The sequence below is a fragment of the Typopeltis vanoorti genome, chromosome 7 (genome assembly GCF_054136105.1).
Source record: "Typopeltis vanoorti isolate ZY-2024b chromosome 7, IOZ_Tvanoo_1.0, whole genome shotgun sequence".
Lineage (NCBI taxonomy): Eukaryota > Metazoa > Arthropoda > Arachnida > Uropygi > Thelyphonidae > Typopeltis > Typopeltis vanoorti.
In genome coordinates this window covers 317,283-337,594 of record NC_143555.1, presented here as the reverse complement: position 1 = coordinate 337,594, position 20,312 = coordinate 317,283, and the positions used below count along the sequence as shown (strand labels likewise).

The window sequence follows — 20,312 nt, the reverse complement described above, 5'->3', positions numbered from 1 at the left end:
TCGCTTATCGAGAAGTATTCGAGGTATTTTGCTTCAGTTTTCCAGGGAATTTTAGAGTTGAACAGGGTGATGTCTCCTTTGGGGGGATGCTCGTCTTCTTGTGAAGAGTATCGTTATGCTTTTCTGGGGGGTTTAATTGTAGTCGCCAGTCTTTAAACCATTTTTCTAGATTCAGGATGGTGTCTTATAGTTTTTTAGTAACGAGATGTGGTTAGTGAGATCTGGCTAGAATAGCCGTGTCATCTGCATAAAGGGCGATAGTCGATGTGAGAGGATTTTGAGGGATGTCTGCCATATAGATGTTGAACAGGATCGGTGCTAGCAGTGATCCTTGAGGAACTCCAGTGAGGATTTTCCGTTGGGTTGAGACTGTTTCATTGATTTTGATTTGCATCCTCCTGTTGGAGGGGCATGATTTGATCAGGTGTATCATGTTTAGTGGAAGGTTAGCGATGATAAGTTTGTAGAGGAGGCCTTGGTGCCAGATCTTATCGAAGGCCTTTGAGATGTTTAGGAAGACGGCTCCAGTGTGTTGATTCCAATTGAATCCTGTGGTGATGTATTCTACCAGTCTATGGATTTGATGGGTGGTGCTGTGATTTTGACAGAAGCCAAATTGTTCTTCTGGAATGATATTTAGTTGGTTGACATGATCTTGGAGTCTGATGAGGATGATTTTCTCAGCTATTTTCCCTAAATTGGATAGCAGGCTGATGGGCGGTAATTTTTAGGTAGGTGTGGGTCTTTGCCTGGTTTGTGAATTGGGATAATGTCAGCTATTTTCCATTACTGGGAGAAGTGTTGCCATTTGAGGATGGAGTTTGTGATGTTTGCCAGATGTGCTATGGCTTTGCGTGGTAGTGCCTTGATGACTTGGTTAGTGATGCCGTCAGGACCTGGGGCTTTTTTGATCTTGAGATGGTTGATGATGCCGATTATTTCGGTAGGTGAGGTAGGACTTGATGATGCCTACCTCACTAGGTGAGGTAGGCATCATTAAGCGCTTGTTCCTGAGGTTGTTTAGGAATTTCCATATAGAATGATCTGCTGTGGAGATGGATGTGAGCTGTGAGCTTGTTGTCCCATTGTTGGTTCCTGTGGTTCTGGAGAGCTTCTCAGACAGATTTGTTTAATATGTTGAAGGCTGTTTTGTCCTGGGGAGCACGAGTGTTGTGATGTCTTTTTCTTTGTCTGTTTTTTTCCCTTATTAAGTCCATGATTTCTTCCGGGAGACGATATTGTTTGTGGGTAATCGTGGATACTGTGGCTGCTGTTATGGCTTTATTGATTTGATTGGTGAGGTTCTTTATTGCTGTGTCTATTTCTTCCTTGCTTTTATATGGGGAACCGGACCAATGTGTTCTGGTAGCACTTTCCTAAGTTTCTCCCAGATGATGGAGGTTTGGAGGGAAGGGGAGGTGACTGGTCTTTGTTCCCTAAGTGAAGTAGGATTGGGTTATGGTCTGATGATAATTCATTCAGTGCTTGAATGCTGTGCTGGTATTTGATGTTGTGTAGAATGGCGATGTCTAGGATGTTGGCTGTGCCAGTTGGGCTGTGGAGGGTTGGTTCAGTGGGTCCTGTTACAACAGCATTGTTTAATCCTGTGTAGCTGAAGAGGATATGGCCATTTTTATTTATGGTTCTGCTGTTCCAGGATGGATGTTTGGAGTTTAAGTCCCCAGCGACGATGATGGATTCATTTGTGCCTAGTACAGCATCCAAGTCAGAATATAGCAGGGTCTTAGCAGGGGAGTTGTAGGCGGCGTAGATTTTAAGTCTTCAAGTTGAATTTGTGTGGACTTCGACACCGGTGAGTTCTAGGTTGGGGGGGGGGGGGGGTAAGTATTCCATTGTGCCTGATGCAGTTCCTGATAAATATGGCTGTACCACCACCTCTGTAGTCCAGTCAGTCATTTCTATATAGTGTGTAGCCTCTCAGTTTTGGATTGTCTGCAGGTCTTAGATGAGTTTCATTAATTAGGATGACGTCAGGGTTGTATCTGTGAGAGAATTCTTGAAGCTCCAGTGTCTTGTTTTTTAGGCCATTGGCATTCCAAGCAGCGATCTGTAGCGAGTCTGGGAGTGATCTAGTTTTATTCATTAACAAGCATTGATAATATGGTCTGAGTTTCTTTTAGAAATCTTTTTGTGGAGTTTGGTGAAGGGTTTGACTTACTGAAGTCTTGAAGCATGTTTGCCAATGAAGCTGTGATGACTTTGTCATGTTTGGAAGATTTTGGTCCTGCTGGATATCTTTGGATGAGTGGGCTACTTAGGCATATGTCCTGCTTCGACAGTGGCTTTCCAGACTGTTGGTATTTTCCATTTGTGAGAGCTGGTATTTTGTTGTCTTTTGTTGGGTGTCAGGGCAGGGTTGAGAGATATGTTTCCTTTTGTTGTCTGTTTTATTCTTAGGGTAGTGACTGCAGCCTCTGTAGTTTGCTAGGTGGGGGGGCCCCACAGTTCTTGCATTTGGCTGGTGAGGTCCTGGGTTTTGAGCAGGTTGCTGTGGGGTGGTTTTGCCCAATTTGAGGCATTTGTAGTCTGCTCTGCAGAGTTTTTCTGCATGTCCGTACTTCTGACATCTGTAGCACTGGCCTGACGAAGCTCTTTTTCTTGGTGGTTCTGTTGTAATTTTCAGACCACAGATCGTTGTTAAGTTGTATATGTTCTTGTATGTGTTGGGTATCTCAACGAGTACTAGGGGCATTGGACTCTTGTCAGCCTGTAGCATTCTGCTAACCTTGACAGGTGGGAGATTGTGGAGGCACAGGTCTTCGGTAATTTCATCTGTGCAGATGTTTTCTGTTACTCCCCTGAGTACAACTTTTAGGTTTTTCTCTGACTTCAGTGAGTAAGTATGATATTTATTGACTCATCCATGGTTTTTGTTAGGAGTCTGTAGTTGAGGAGTACTTGAGGAGTCAAGTATAGTAGTCAGACCATTGTTATCTGAACTGATTAATTTTGCCCTGTTATATAATTTTTATAATCCCATATTGTTGGGAGAGGGGGGGGGGGAGAGGACTGGTGAATGTATCTATCTGTATGTGTAGGTTTTTCTGTAAACAGAGAAAGCCAGGGATCCATTAGGCTAGATTGTAATTAGTGTCTAGAAAAGAGAGACTGCTGTTGTTTTCCTTTGACATGGTAAACTGGATCCTGAGGTGTTTAACACGTTCGCTGCCACGCTACTTCTGCATAGTCTGTTCCCGTACGCCGAGCAATTTCACTTCTTCAAGGTCAGTACGGTAATCTCGTTGCCGGTGGTAAGCGTCATACGAGTATACTCGTAGCTGGCTTGTGTAGCTGGTTTACCAACTACGAGTATACTCGTAGTTGGCAGCGAAGATGTTAAATGTTTTGTGAAATTGTGGAGTGTATCCATGTCATGCAGCCATATGGAGAACACATCATCCATGTAGCGTAGCCAGACAGTGGATTTATGTGGGACAGAGTTTAAGGATTTTTCTTGAAAGGTCTCCATAAATTAGTTGGCTAAGGGTGGAGAGAGTGAAGAACCCATGGCTGTCCCCTCTATTGTAGTTATTAATTAAAGCTTTTATAATTAATAATCTAGTTTATGTTGTCATTTCCTAAAAAATTTAGAAGCTATGTCTAACCAACGTATCTACAAGAATTATCTACTTCAAGTATTGATATGTATTTCTGACTGCATGCCTGAGTGTTTTCTACCCCCTGTGCTGTCACTGCTTGTTTCATTTAGCAATATTTCAAAGTAATTACTCCATACATCAGGGATATTTCTATCTTCACTTTTCATGTCACCTTTATCATGTCTGATTCCTTTTGCATTACTCTTTCCTCCTTTTCTAAACTTTTTTCAGTAGCCTCCAGAATATTTTACCACCTTCCTATATTTATTTTCTACATTCTTGTTGCCTGTCAAAGTCCTCCCATGACTTTTGTTTAGCTAGTTTTGCACAGTGCATTGCTTTCTTATGTTTGTTTCCGTATTCTTCAAGGGCACAAGATGATTTATTTTTCTAGATACTTTTGATCTTCTTTTCCTTGACTGTCTCTTTAACTTCCTGATTTTATTGTGGTGTTTTGATATTTCTATCCTTGCAGACAGCCTCACCACATGCCTCTCTGGCTGAATCAGTCAATGTTTTCTAAGGTTTGATTCCTGTTTTCCAACTCATTTTTTCTTGAATAATATTTGTGTATTTTAGTCTACAGTTCACCTCTGAAAGCTGCTCAACTTCAATTCATTTTAAAACTTTCTTACATACTCTTCTTTTCGATATGAAATTCAATTTTATCATAAATTTAGTTTAATCCTTTATCCAAGTGTGAGCAAACAAAGTTTCACCTGAAAATATCTTCAGGACTGGGGTAAGGTAGTACAATACCAGGCAATGTTGCAAAGGTGGAGAAAGTCTCTTCACACCTATCTCTGTATCTCCCATAATGCAAAGCACATCTCCTTGTAGATATGTGTAATGCTATGCATTAAGGCAAGGGCCAATACCCATACCGGTTTCGACTTTTATTGAGGTCTCGTGAGTGGGAGACAGGCGGAGACAATAAGGCAGAAGTAATGAGAGGTCATCCCAACCTATAGGAGTTGCCAAGGGTGTACAACCTTATTATTAAATTACTCCGGATTCAGAGAAAGATAATGAGAGTTTATTTTTTACTTGGTTAGACTATAATAAGCTTTGTTTAATCCTTTATTCAAGTGTGAGCAAACAAAGTTTGCACCTGAAAGTATCTTCAGGACTTGGGTAAGGTAGTACAATACCAGGCAACTCATTACAAAGGTGGAGAAAGCTCTCATCACTCCTATCCTAGTATCTCCCATAATGCAAAGCACATCTGCTTGCAGATATGTGTAATGCTATGCATTAAGGCAAGGGCCACTACCCATACCGGTTTCGACCTTTATTGAGGTCTCGTCAGTGGAATTCGGAGTAATTTAATAATAAGGTTGTACACCCTTTGGCAACTCCTATAGGTTTGGGTTGACCTCTCATTGCTTCTGCCTTGGTGTCTCCACTACTGGGCCTGGCTCCCACTGTCAAAGCCGGTACGGGTAGTGGTCCTTGCTTTAATGCATAGCATTACACATATCTGCAAGGAGTTGTGCTTTGCATTATGAGAGATACTGAGATAGGTGTGATGAGAGCTTTCTCCACCTTTTCAATGAGTTGCCTGGTATTGTACTACCTTACCCAAGTCCTGAAGATACTTTCAGGTGCAAACTTTGTTTGCTCACGCTTGGATAAAGGATTAAACTAAACTTATTATAGTCTAACCAAGTGAAAAATAAACTCTCAATTCAATTTTATCCTTCTCAACACTAAATGGTTATCACTTCCATATCAAATTCTCTGTTTACTCTTGTATCCTCAACCAGTGGGAAAACATGCTATCAGTAATAACATAGTCAGTGAGACCTTTCTTATTACTTGCATCTTCTCTTCATATGAATTTGTGCATATTTTTATGCATAAATTCACATGGAGAGAAGATGTTGTTAGTAATTACTCTTCCATGGTCTGAACAGAAATCCAACAGGTACTCAACAGTATTATTAGTTCTGTTTTCTCCAAATTTTTTCAAAATATTTCTCTGTCTCTGGTAATCATTTCCTACTCTGCTGTTTAGATATCTAACAGGGATCAACACTTCCATTGTGCCAGCTGCCTTCTCTAATGCCTCAAAAAATTTCTACACTTCTTCCTTAGTAGAACCTTCTTTTGAACCATAGGCACGAATAAGTCTCATTGTCTAATTCCTCATTCTGATATTTGCCCACCTCACTCAATTGGATGCTGTGAGGTTTTGGCAAGGACTCTGTATTGCTTTGTTACTGTGAGTGACTTTATAATAGTGTTTGCTGTAGTGAATGGTTGCCTAAAAAGGTGTTTGCTGTAGTGAATGGTTGCCTAAAAAGGTGTTTGCTATACCAAGAGTCCTTGCCAAAACCTCATAGCATCCTTTTGGCAAGAGTCCTTGCCAAAACCTCATTGCAAATCAAAACCAAACTTGAGCATGTATGCACAGAAATTCAAGCTGATTATATAGTGAATGTCAATTTGTAATAGGAGCCCATACTTTTCTTGTGGACTTAGCAACCATTAAAAGTGCTGGATATAGTTTTAAATATAGCATTGAAGATCTCACCCATAGTGGCATGGAGAATGAAAACAATAAAGGTTGCAAACAATTATTTTATATTTTGTTTCTATATAACTCCCTCCCATGAAAGGTTGTGAACCTGTAATGCACTGGTACTGTAGGTAGGCTGTGGTTTTTATTTATATTTTAAGTATTTTGTATATATTTTAAATTTATTTTTTTACCTTAATCTTGGAAACCTTACTCTAGATATCAAACATAGAATTTTATCCGAGCCACTTGAGGCATCCAATAATCAGGGCTTGCTGAACGATGAATTTCATCTTCCACCTATGATGTTACTTAATTATTAATAATGTATCACAAAAACTTGACTAATAATGTATGCTGAATTGAGGTAGTCTTAGTTGTTAGCATTTTAGGAAAACTACGAGAAAGGAAGGCTCCATGATGAACACTGTTTTCCATGATCACCAGCTTGAGAAGTTAGTAATAGATGATCCCACTGAAAATGGTTCACTCTTGAAATGAAGTTTTATACAGAGGAAAAGTAGTGGAATTAAATTGGACTGTCAGGAGTTAATTGCTATTTTAATAAAATTCTTAATGTATATAAATTAATATATGAACTTAGTTTGTGATGGACTGATAGTTTATCCACATTTGGCAAATTGATGACTCTGTCTAATGATGTTACATGCTCAAGGTCCAGACAGTAGTGGTTTCATGACAGATGGGTTTGTACTTATCTAATGAGTATTCTTTTTTCAAAGAATGAGGTTCACTGTGCACACATTGATTATAGATTGCTAAATGTTCTTATTAATTTTAATGGCATTCTCACAACACCATAATAACATAATAAGATTATTTATTAAGCTGCTAATATTTCCTCTTTCAAATATAGCATCTTCAAAATACAAGAATTTGTCACTATACACTAAGCAATCTAGTTTATATGGAAGGATTTAAAAATTATAACACACAAATAACTAAAGTTCTGTTGTGCACCCTCTGGGGCTGGATTTCAAATAACACTAATAATTACAGCTGATAGGTTTAAATTTGTCTAAAAATAACTATCTGAAATCCAAATTTTTACCAATTAATGCAGCCACACTTGTTAAGGTTTGGGGAGAAGAGTGCTTCCTTTTTGTTGCTGACTCTAAAAATAGTATCTCCTGTACTATTTAATATAGGAGATACTATTAGTGTGTTATAATATGTAAAACAGGTATACGAGGTCTTGCAGAAAAATGAGACAAAATTTATATAAAATCGTATATCCAGTTAATTGTCTGATACGTCATAGTCACTCTAACTCTTCCCTGCACAAAATGCACCAGTTCCACTTCCATGCAGTACATCTGATTGGAAGATCTCTTCTGTTAGCTCATTTATGGCTCTTTGGATGTTTTCTATAGTATCAAAATGGGTTCATCTTGTTCTTGAGCTTGTGACGTTTTTCCTTTCCTCAAGCTCAAGAACAAGATGAACCCTTTTGAACTGTCAATATCCAAGTATTTAGACTTGTCTAAATATTTGCATATTGACAGTGTAGAATGAGAAGGCACATTATTATGATGCAAGATCCAGTCAAACACAATTTCTGAACACATCCATTTTTCAGATGCATTTTTGCAACCATTTAAGGATTTCTCTGTGATAAATTTCATTGACACTCACTCCAGGAGATACAAATTCTTAGTGGATCATGCCATGGCTATTAAAAAAGATGACAATCGTGGTTTTTGTTTTGGACTTGCTCATGCTTTCTCTCTCTCTCCTTCAGAAACATCTTGTCCCATTTAAGCATGTGATACAGAATCATTACTATATGCCTACTTAATTTTATTAAATGTTTCAGTAGCACTGTTTAGTTTAACACAAAATTTAATTGCACAACATTGAAGATTTTTCTTCTTCAGTTTTGTGCTGAACACGCCAGACATACTTACTAAAAACAATAATTCGACAGGTGTTTAACCTACTGACAAGAAATCAGTACTGATGGAAAGAGCAGAAATCGCTCTAACATGCCACATCATTGTTGGTTTGACAGTGCTGCCAATTGTTACAATAAAAAAAACTCATTACTTTTCTGCTAGACTTTGTATAATAGCATTGTTCTATTTAATATCCAAAGTGTGGTTTGCCAATTCTGATTTGCTGTAATGAGAGTATCAAATGTATTTCAAATGTTCTTCAAGGCAGTTTACAGTTCTTCCTATCCTTGGATACCAGGTCAAGCTGCAAGTGCAGGCCAATATATGCACTCCTGGATATGTTACAGAAGTTTGTCTTTATGTGGAGGGTTGTCAGTTTGATGTCTGGTGTGGAGAATATATTTATTTAGTACTTTTCAGATATACTCCAGATATAAGGGATATCAGTGATTTTGTTTTGTTCTTGTGTCTTATGCAAGAACAGGAATAATTTTTTTTTACCCCTTCATTTCATTTTATTTTATTTTATTTTTTTGCCAATAATGGCTGTACGTGGAGCCATTTCATTGGCTGAAAATGTGGGATGAAGATAATTCACTTCTGTGGTAGATGCTGGATCATTAAACCTAGTCTCTGTGTTAGTGTTTTAGGTGTGTTATGATTCATAATGCACCTAATATAATGGTGTGATTGTTTATGTAGTTATTTACACACTCATATACACTGGAAGATATTGTCTAAGTATGTGTATGTTTGACCTTTCTATAAACAGAAAAGTTAAAGAACCATTCGAAAGATGTATAACTGATGTGTCTAAAAAGGGCAGACAGTTATTTGATTTTTTTTTTTTTTATGAAGTGTATTTTAGGATGCTGGGCATTTAAATTCCCTACATATAAAAGTAGGTTTTTTAGAAGCTAAAAATTAATTAGGTTTCTTACATACCTAATTAATGCTCTGACAGTGGTTAATGTATGCTGCGTTGTGTCTGTCGGTTGCATATTTTCTTGGCTGATTTGTATGTTTTTGTAGCATGAAAAATCCGAGTTTCCAGGAGGGGAAAACCCTACCATTCTTCTCTGAGACCAGCTAGCACACCCTCAGTTGAAAAGTGCTTATAGAGGTTCTTTCCTTACTAGACAGGATTCAAACCCAGATCTTTTTATCCAAAGGACATCATTACACAGGATTAAATAGGAGAAAATTACAGTATGTCATAGAATTTGTTACACTCTGAGACTGTTGGAATAGCAGCAAAAATGAAGCACTCATATTTCAAGTATGGCTGCATTAATTTTGCAAAAATTACAGAGACATTATTTGATGAAAAACTATTGGCTGTAATTTTTTTAAATCCAACCTTACTGTTCAGCTTCCACAACTCCTAGATTCATAACTCCTTTCAAACCATCTTCAGATGGTGGTTTGAAATGAGTTATATATTTTGTTTTTGTGGCATTGTGTATATATGTTCAAGTTGTGAATAATTGCTAACACGAAAACTTTTTTCCATAACTTGAAGATTACCAAATGTTTTCATATAAAACACTTGTGCATCCCTGCTACTTGAAATATTTTCAGCAAAATATTTATTCTAATATTATTGACATCCGACTTGCTTATTACATGTTTTTTTAATATTGTTTTATAATTAATTCTACAATTTAGTTGTGAAAGTGCTGCCAGCACTACTATAGAAGATTTGGAGATAGCTGGATGTAAAGCATATGCAGAAAGGTAATTTTTTTTTCCCTAATAAATTTCTAATTGATTAAATTATGACTTGTGGATGTTCGGTAGTTAGGTAATGTTTCTGTGCTCTCAATCTGACAGAGATTTGAAGATCATTTTGATTCTTATTTGAGCTTATGCAAAGCAGCAAATAAGTGAGCTAAATGATCTGCATATGTAGTTCTTTGGATTCAACAATTATTAAGACAGAATTTGCTTCATTTATGTTACACAATGTTCATTATAAAACTCTAATGGAGGACTGGTGCTAAACTGTTTGATTAAACAGCTCTTGTGAATGTTTGATAGGTCAGCAATGTTTCTCTGTTGTGTAGTGATGTGTTTGAGTAGGTGTAATTAAGTTTATTTTAAATGAAGATTATTACTGGTTTTTGCATAATGAAAGATACAATCTAGTTGTAATTTAAAAGAAAAATGAAAAAAAAAAATGGAGCAATGCATTGTGACATTTTATTCTCTTAGATTTCTTCTCAAATGTTAAAAATAGTTCTATATAGAATCATATTTAATTTAATTATAATTTTTCATTTTGCATAGTCTAAAGGGTTTTTCAGGCAAGATGTGACATGTGCACTGTAATTTGGACATATCTTCATGTGGACACAATCCATATGGTGGGCCATGTATAAAAATGCAGGAAGATAACTTTCCAAAACCACAACCAACAGAAAAGTTCATTTCTGAAATGGTGCAGATATATCGTTTATACTAGTAGTGTATTAGTTTGTGACAGGATTTTTGTGTTCATTTGTTTTAGGAACAAATTAAAATTGGATGTATTTAAAGAGTGCTAATTCACCACACAAAAATCAGCATTGAATTTTGAAAAAACTTGAAAGATAGATGGAAAAATGGTGATAGTCAACTCACAGATGTTCTTTGCATAAGAAAGAACATCTGTGAGAAAATGATTAGAGTGAATCACTGAGAGATGGGGATTTTGACTAGATTGCTCTCTTCTGGATAGCATCAAGCATTTTTCAAAATTCAGGTATAATAACCACATGATGAGAACTAATGTAATAAAACCTAATTGACAAATAATATAACAATTGACAAATTCTTGAATAGTTTCATTGTGCTGACACTTCATTAGACGTGTGCTTATTATTATTATAAAATATTATTACTTTTATTATTATAAAAGTAAATAGCTAAAAATGTAAAATATATCACATTAAACAATAAAAAAAAATTAAATGAAAATTAAAATAAACACTGAATGTGTGAAAGTAGGTGTACTAGCTGGTATTATGATAAAGTTAGAATTTTCGATGATTGAAAACCAAACAAACTCGGTGCATTCCTTGATTCGTATTGTTGAGGGGAGGGTGCATAGCATTTAGGATTTAGGAAGCTTCTTTGAATTTTCTGACAAAACAGCTAATGTTCATTATTGACAAATAACTCAAAGGTGCATTCACAATGTTATGGACAAAATTTCTCGGTTTCCACAAAATCATGACATAAAAATGACTTTCACTGCACCATACAAGATTTCTGGATTCTTAATGAGAAATGCAAATACCTGTAACATTTACTGTTTGTGCGGCATTTATTATGTTGATTACACAGTGCTCTGAAGAAATCTGCATGTTAAAACATTTTTAAAGATGCCAAAAAGAAAGATCTGGTTTAGCTTTTCAAAACAACTAATCAAATTAAACATATTTGGTCGTTTGAAAGTTAAGCATAAAAAACTTATCGTTAATACTGACCATATACAAATATTTTAACATTCTTTGCCTACCAGTTTTGCTAGCAAACTGTCTAGCTTTTTCAAGGTGTTGATGGAAAAGTATAAAAAATACTAGTAAATGCAAATTGAAAGGAACATTAAAAATGTTGTAAACACTCTAGTAACTAAGGTTGTGCGTGACAGAGACTGAGTGGACTTATTGTTCTTAATCATTATCATGCATGAGTGTTTGTTGTAAATGCATAATGTGATTACTAGCTAGCTACAGTTCAGATGGATTTAGAGAGAGGATGAGGTTTTTCCATGAACTGTAGCTTCCTTGAATAAACGATAGCTATAATCGTCGTCTAAATATGATGGAGTTATTTTGCCACTCTATCGTGTGGTTAGACGTATAGAAATGATGTGCTAAGCCGGAAGAAATACTTCTGTTGTGGTTTACATCACCAACGTGCTCTCTGTGTCTGATCTCCAAACTCCGTGAAGATTGTCCAATGTAGGCGAGACCACAGGAGCAAGGAATGTAATATACTCCTGCATATTTGTAGAATGGCACCTTGTCTTTTGGTGATCCTAAAAAATGTTTGATACTGGTGGTTGGTTTGAAGATCACTCTGATGTTGTGAGCCAGAATACTAAAAGCCCACAACATCACTCTGATGTTGTTGGCTTTTAGTATTCTGGCTATTTGATAAGAAATTGACTTGATGAAGGGAATCACTACAGTAGAAATGTGCTGGGAGTTTAAACATCTATATGGGGACAACCCCAGACAAGAAGAACCAAACTCCCAGCACATTTTTACTGTAGTGATAGTAATGGTAAGGTGAAATGAACTGAGAATTTCTTTTCTTTTCATGTTAGTGAAAAGTATATTAACATGTAGAAATAAGGAAGTGATGTTTCTTCTATATATAAGGTTTTGGTCAGACTACACATAGACTACTGTGCTCAGATTTGGCCATCTGACTTTCATTGTGATGTAGAAACACTATAGAGGATCCAAAGACGAATGACCAAAGTGATAATGGGGCTATGGAGTGTTGGTTCTGCATAGTGGTTGAGGGAATGTGAATTATAGGGTTTGGTGGATAGGAAGAAAAGAGGAGATATGATAGAGACCTTAGAGTTAAGGGATTCTGTGTGCTCATTTCTTGTAATGTCGCAGATACCATAGTAAATAAGGTATTCTACCAAATTAATACATAGGGAATTATAAAAAGAGTGGATGTTAAGAGGGGAAGAACAAGAGGCCATCCTTGGAAGTTGTATAAAGATGAGAAAAATCCCACTACAAGAATCCCAGCAAACTGAAGGAAATCATATTATAGCAATCTGAACTGTACAAATCCAGAAGTATATTAATACATGTTGTAGTTGTATTTTTGTTTAATTTATGTATTTATTTTTTATTTAGTTTAATTTTAATTTTAATTTTTTATATTTTTATTTATTTTTCATTTTATGTTATTTTATTTACTTAATTAATTAATGTTTTTTATCATGAGAGGTCAGGCCAGGGAAGAGGATTAATTCACTACATAGATTTAGTTTACTGGTATACAGGGCTAGAGCATGTAGATTGGTTCCGTATACACTTGTATCCTTCCGATGATGACCTCGATACAGAGGTTGAAACGTCAGGTTTTATTTTATTAGTACAGTGGTACCTTGGATTGCAAGTAACTTGGTCTGCGAGTGTTTCGCAAGATGAGCAAAAATTTTTAATAAATTTTAACTTGATAAATGAGCGACGTCTTGCAATATGAGTACTGTATTACCTATACGCTTTGCCTGCCGAGCGTCATGTGATCAAAAGCCGCTCAGGATTGCAGGTAATCGTCTCGCATGTGCGGTCTCAGTTGGCATATCTCATTCTTATAGCCAACATTCGTGCTAGCGTTGTGACCACGTGTGTGTGCATAAAGCATTTTTTTCATTTTGTGTCCAAATGTAGTGACTGTTCTTTATTAACTGTACTACAACAATGCCCCCGATGAAGAAAAGGGTTGAAAGAAGTGGCATCGATAGTGTTGTGAGGCACGGGGAGGCTGCGAGTTCGGACGCAAAGGCAGCTGTGATGATCCTTGTCGAGTTTCAGAAGCTCGTGGTTTCTGAGTGTTACCAGCCACAGCAAGTTTTTAATTGCGATGAGACAGCAATGATTCCGTTAGTGACAATGAAAGGCATCCTACCCAGTGCAATTAATTGTATTTACTGTACTATGTAATTGTAATGTAATTAATAAATTCGATTACTTTATGTATTTTGTATTAATAATTTTTATATGAATATTTTTGAAATTTGGAACGAATCATCTGAAATTCTATTATTTCTTATGGGGGAATTTGCTTTGATATACGAGTGCTTTGGATTACGATTACGTTTCTGGAATGAATTATGCTCGCAAACCAAGGTACCACTAATTAATAAAATAATCTGTTCAACACGTGTTTTTTTTTGTCTCCCTAAATTTATAAATATGAACAGAAGTATAGTTGTCTTTTTTCTATTCAATCCTGTGCAAATGTCTAAGGCGTAGTTGTTTAGGCCTGACTGACCATAATTGTGGTGGTTAATATATTTCTGTTCAAGACAGAACTAACACCAATTATGGTGAGTCAGGTCTAGCTGATCATGCCTTGGACAGCTTGTAAATGGAAAAAAGACTGCTGTTCACCAAAGCAAATACGGTGTCCAAAGCTAAGAATGAACTATATTTTTACCTTTATATGAAAAAAATTTCATGATTACAGTCAAATGTGGGCTTAAATTTATTGCCAGCATTCTAATGAATTATATTACACAAAAAATGTGTTATAAATTTCATACAAATTGCAATATATTTTTTGGCAAAAGTTACAAATTTTCTAAGAACATAGTTAAGGAATTAATGTTCAGTGCTTACAGATAACTATGCAGAGAAACATTTCAGTATGGAATATGTCTTTAAACGTGTTGGTTTCTATCCTATCGCTCTATCTTTATTATTTTATAATATCTCTTTAAGCTATACTGCCTTCCTCACTTGCCTTCTTATTCCTTGTACACCAGAAAATTTATTTGATATGCTGCGCCACTGATGTTCGTTTTCTAGTAATAAGAAGTGGTAAGTGCATCCAGTAGTTTTCCTATTACATTCAAATTATGCCTGATTAATTATTATCTGCAGTTGTGGTCTACTATCTATCCTTTACTATCCTTTCACCTGGGTTCCCGCTGATAGGCTCTAATAATTTTTTGGAACAGTGCATCAAAGAATTTAATATTAGGCAACACTATTAACATTTAAACAACACATTTCCTCGCTGCACATCCGGCAAAGATTAACAACTTGAGGAGTACTTGCATGCGCATTGAACTAATGGAGCAATTCCTTCCCGCTCTAAAATTCCCTCTCTCCATACAACAGCTCTTGGTGAAGGTTTGACATCAGATCAATGCTTTGCCTGGTGGATCGGTTCCTTTCATCTTTCTTTCAGGTCACTGGTATGACTTCTCTTGAAGTCGTGTCCTCGATGGCTTACATCCTACGGATAACCGATAATGACCTATGTATAACCGATACTCGATCTTCCAGCCAATGCCATTTATCCACCTTCTTTCGGATCCCTGCACAAAGACATGAGACCCCACATATTTCGGTACAATCCCTTGTTCTTTCCTCGACACTGACCCTTTCTTTGATCTTCTTCTACACTTCTTTAATCCTATTTGTTTTGGGCAGTGGAAGTGTGTCTGAAGTTTGTCGGTCCTTCTGACACTGACCTTGAGTGTTTACAGGTGGAATTCACAAAAAAATTTTATGTCCTTATACGGAGCTAACATACAAAGTTTTCTGGTGGCAAGATATTGCTTTTGTTCAATACATTCTAATATTTTCTGTTTTAGGGCAGCAAGTACAGATCATTTCCATAGGGATTATTTACATTAACAAACTGTTTTAAATTTACATAGATATACAGGTTATTTTTTTTATAACATCCTTACAGGGCTTGACTTCTGTAAAAATTGATGTAAGGCTTTCTGGCATTATTAAGCTACAGCAAATTTTTACATTTGTATCAGGTTTTCTCTCTTCTATTGCCAGTGTAAGAAGAGAGAAAAACTGGTACGGGAAGAAAAGGTTAGGACTTCGATCCGAAGCCAGGGATTGAGAATACGCAGTGGGTAGCAGCCCTAAAGTGAGTTCATTTTTTTTCTTCAGTTTTGTGAATTATAGGAGAACTTTATTAGGGAACTGTTAAGATTAAACTGCAGAATTTGAGCAAAGTTAATGGTTGGATTTAAAATGTTAAAGATGTAATAGAAGATTGTCTGTGTAACAGTCAGAGAGTAACTGTTTGTTAATGGTGTATCTTGCCTAGAGTATTATCTTAGTATCAGAGGGATTGTACTTTTATGTGTAATGATATTCTTGTGTGTATAACAATTAAGGAGCAACAGTTTGTTAATAGTATAATTGCTTAGAATAGAAACTTGATATTGGAAAGGATTATTATTTATTGATCACATAAATAATACATGTCACATAAATGATATGTATTATTTATGTGACATGATTTTCACGAATTGAAAGTGCATTTTAACATAATTGTTTTATGTAAAGTTAAACTAAGGCAAATTTTTCTTTAAATGAATAATAGTGTAAATTGTTTTATGGTAAATGAATGTGTTGTTTAAATGTTAATAGAGTGTTGCCTGATATTTAATTCTTTGAGCACTGTTCTGAAAAAAAATATTAAAGCCTATAAGCATGAACCCAGGAGAAAGGATAGTAAAGGATAGATAGTAGACCACGACTGCAGATATTAATTAATCAGGGATAATTTGAATGTAATGGGAAAACTACTGGATGCATTTACCACTTGTTATTACTAGAAAACGGACATCAGTGGAGCAGCATATCAAATAAATTTTCTGTGTTCAAGGAATGAGAAGGCAAGTACGGAAGGCAGTATAGCTTAAAGAGCATATAAAAGACCCCCCCCCACGTTTACAATGGCACAGACATGTCCACTTTGAACTGCAATGCAGCACTCACAATGTCATACCATTCTTAGCACAAAATCATTCAGTAATTCTTGAGGCAAACTGGCCTACTCCTCCTTCAGAGCAAGGATAAGGCTTTGTTTGACTTTTGGAAGGGAATTTCGAGTAGCAGTGCATTATATTTCTTACCAAATGTGTCTGGGTTGAGATCTGGGGAGCATGCTGGCCACTTGATTAGATTAATATCCTCAGTCTCCAGAAGCATCTCCACTGATTGTGTACAATGTGATGTGGCATTGTTATCAATAAAAATGAATTTGTCACCTACAGCACCACAAAACAATCAAATGATGCTGAAGAACTTGATTGCAATATCATTCACCAGTCATAGTCCCTTTTTACCATCAATGCGTCCCCCACACTGTGACCCCATCACTGCCATATCTGTCCCCTTCAAGAACATTCTTGCAATGATAAGCAGTACCACTTTCACGCCAGATCAAGTGTCATATAGAATTGGAGAAAGACTAAAATGAGTCATCTGTAAAGAGTACATTAGCCCATTGGTGTCCAATTTTTATGGATACAACACTACTGAAAACATACTCTACAATGATCTGTAGATAAAGGAATACAAACTACTATAGGCCTTTGAGCATATAGTAGCTGTATTTCTTAGTATCAGAGTTGTAGACTTCTTGTCACATTTGTCAAGATATCTATATCTGTGCTTGAATAAAGCTGACCTGCTGTGGTGTGTCAATTATGTTTTGCTGTTATAACCAAACATGTCTTCAAGTGCCATGATAGAGCTTGGGCAACTTCTTAGCAAACATCTCAAACACATTTCATTGGTTGGAAACGTTGTCCAAAGCCTGGATATAACTGGATATAACCCTATGTGAGATTCTAAACTCTGGTAATATCAGTAATTCTATGGCCTTGAAGTTTTACAATAATTCTTCCCCATGCGATTTACAATAATTCTTCCCCATCTAGATGTTTTTGAAACATTACAAGACATCCAGGTTTGCAACTTTATTCCTTTATGAAAAGAGCTTCCTCCAAACACAATTTACTTGGTGCAGCCTTTTGCCTTTTATCCTGTCGAATGCTACCACTTAGCACCTTTTACGTGCGATTCAAAAATTTGAAAGTGTACCTGCTTTCTACTAAATTGTCAGTTTAACAAATTGCCACAAGCTGATTTGTCTGAATTTGGGATTGTAATCTTCAGAAATAGTGTTTGTCCTTAAGTTTTGGACACCAGTGTACAAACTCGAGAGATTTTTTGAATCAGCAGCAGATTTAAAAAAGCCAATCAAATCTTAATAAATACGTTTGTGTGAAACTTCCAGATTTGGGAGACAGTTAATTCTTAGACTTCCACTCAAACAGCCAAGGCTGCCTACCACAATAGCACCCTCTAAGGATTTATGTTAAGGTTTATTGTATTCCTGATTATATCTGTGGCATCATCGAGAATACAATGAGCTTTTAACCAGCAACTATGCCAAAGACTTATTTTGGAATTTTGGAACGTTCAAACAATTTTTATTGTTAAAAACTTAGTGTTCTTCCTATCATGGATTTTATTGCAAGTGGCCTGTTCCACTATTATGCCATCACTTTCTTGGTCTTCCAATTCTTTTTTTTTCATTTATTTTATATTATTATTATTATTACATAACACCTCCAGGGAGGGCATCTGCTCCACAACTGTCTTCACCACTCCACTAACCACAACTACCTTCATCATCTACACCAGCACCATCTGCCACCACCACCACCACTATTTTCACAGACGATCACAAACATCCATGCTCACGGTGCGATTCGAACCCGCAGCCTTTTGGTTGGAGAGTGGATATGCTAACCACTTGGCCAACCAGGCTGGCTATAGACTGTCAAAAATATAGTATTTTTGACAGTCTGCTATTGTGCACTTGATTTAGATGTTTTAACAATTTTTGTTTATATTTATTTATATAGTGGTTAATTGGTTTTATATTCAGGGATTGTAAAATTTCTTTATTTGTTTTATGGTCCCACTTGGTATTATTATTATGACTTAACACCTCCAAGGAGTCCAAAGACTCATTGAGAGAGGCATCTGCTCTATGACTCTCAGTCTCCACCACCACAACTACCTTCATCATCTACACCAACGCCATCTACTCCTGACCACCACTAGTATATTCACAGACAATAACAAACATCCATGCCCACGGTGGGATTCAAACCTGCAGCCTTTTGGTTGGGGAGTTGGATACACTAACCACTCTGCCAACCAAGGCTGCTATATCCAACTATTTTTCTGAGAAATTTCATTTCTGCTGTTTGAATGCATTTTTCATTCTTATTTTTTATGGTGCATGTTTTCTTCCATATAATAAAGTTAGTTTAGACAGTATGTTATAAAGTCTGATTCTGGTGTGGTATTGTACTAACGATGGCTTAAATATATTATTTATTATGCTGTTTTATATTCTTTACTTTGACAAAATTTGATATTTGAATGTCAGTATCTTTCTTCATATAAGTTGCATCTCCAGTATTTGAAAGTATTTACTTGGTCTAATATTATTTATCATTATTTTACTTCTTATCGGGTTTTCTCCTTTGAAAGCCATTTTCGTCTTTACTTTTGATATTCTCATATTATATTCTTCCTAAATTTCATTTAATGATTTTACTGATAATCTTTATTAATATTAAGTTACTAAAAGTGTTTTATAGGATTGATGCAATAGAATTGTTTCAGTGTTTGGCTAGAGTGAACAGAACAAGAGGTCATCCCTTGATGTTGAGTAAAAGTGTGGTTAGTGGGAATGTGACGACTAGATTTTTTTGTATGGAGGATTGTGAATGAATGGAATGGGTTGCCATTCCATTTTGGAGGAGAGTGGAGGAATAACAGTGGCCAATTCAGCAGAGCACTCTCCATGAAAGTATCTGTAGAAGAGGCACAAAGCAGAAACTAAACGTCTGTTAGAGTGGGATTGAATTGGATATGTGAGAGAGGGATCATTAATTAGCTAGATTGCTTTTTTCTCGATAGAATTGAGCTATCTTAGAGAGGATTTTGGTGCTTCACTCCAAATATGGGAGCATTATTCCATGACTGTGCAGATTTGGGCTTTGTATTGAGTTAGCAGCTGTGAAGGTGTGAAGTAGTGTCTTGTGCAAAAAAGTACACAGCTTTTTGGTGGTTACAGAAGCTATAGTTGAAATGTGGTTGTGTCAAGAAAGATCGAAGGTGCAGATCAGTCCAAGAAGAAAAATCTGTTTGGATATCTCAGTATTACTGAAGGTAAGAGGGAGAGATGTGAGCTGTTTCTTGCAAGACATTAGACAGGACTGGGTTTTGGTGGCATTGGAGTTTATAAGGTTGTTCTTGCCCCACTGGGAAATAGTTAAGAGATGAGTTCAGGTCACTGTTCGTGGTAGATCTTGAGGATTCAAATACTTGAACACCACAAGATTTGTCATAAAAAGACGAATGAAGTGTACTGTCATCAGCAAAGCTCTGGATAGGATTGGAAGTCTAAGAGAATCATTTATATACAAGAGGAAGAGAGTGGGTTAAAGAACAGAACTCTTGGGTACTCCTGCATTGGTGGGGAAATCTGAGGAGAGTAAAACATCCATTGTGACAAGTAAAACATCCAAGTGAGAAAGTTGGTGATCTAGTTGCAGAGTGAGGAAGACAGACCATATAATGGCAGTTTGTTGAGTAGGCCCCTGTGCCAAACCCAATGAAATGCCCTTTAAATGTCGAGGGCAACCACGTGAGTTTCTTCAAATTTCTC

At 36.4% G+C, this 20,312-nt stretch overlaps 1 protein-coding gene across 1 annotated transcript in view; it reads left to right on the top strand.

The window, feature by feature from the left end:
• Nucleotides 1–20,312, top strand: part of LOC150104442 (uncharacterized) — a 242,607-nt gene that overhangs the window by 121,647 nt on the left and 100,648 nt on the right. The window contains exon 6 of the mRNA XM_090395648.1: nucleotides 9,726–9,794. Within this exon, the coding sequence (XP_090251774.1) occupies nucleotides 9,726–9,794 (69 nt within the window). The remainder of the gene's footprint in view (nucleotides 1–9,725; nucleotides 9,795–20,312) is intronic.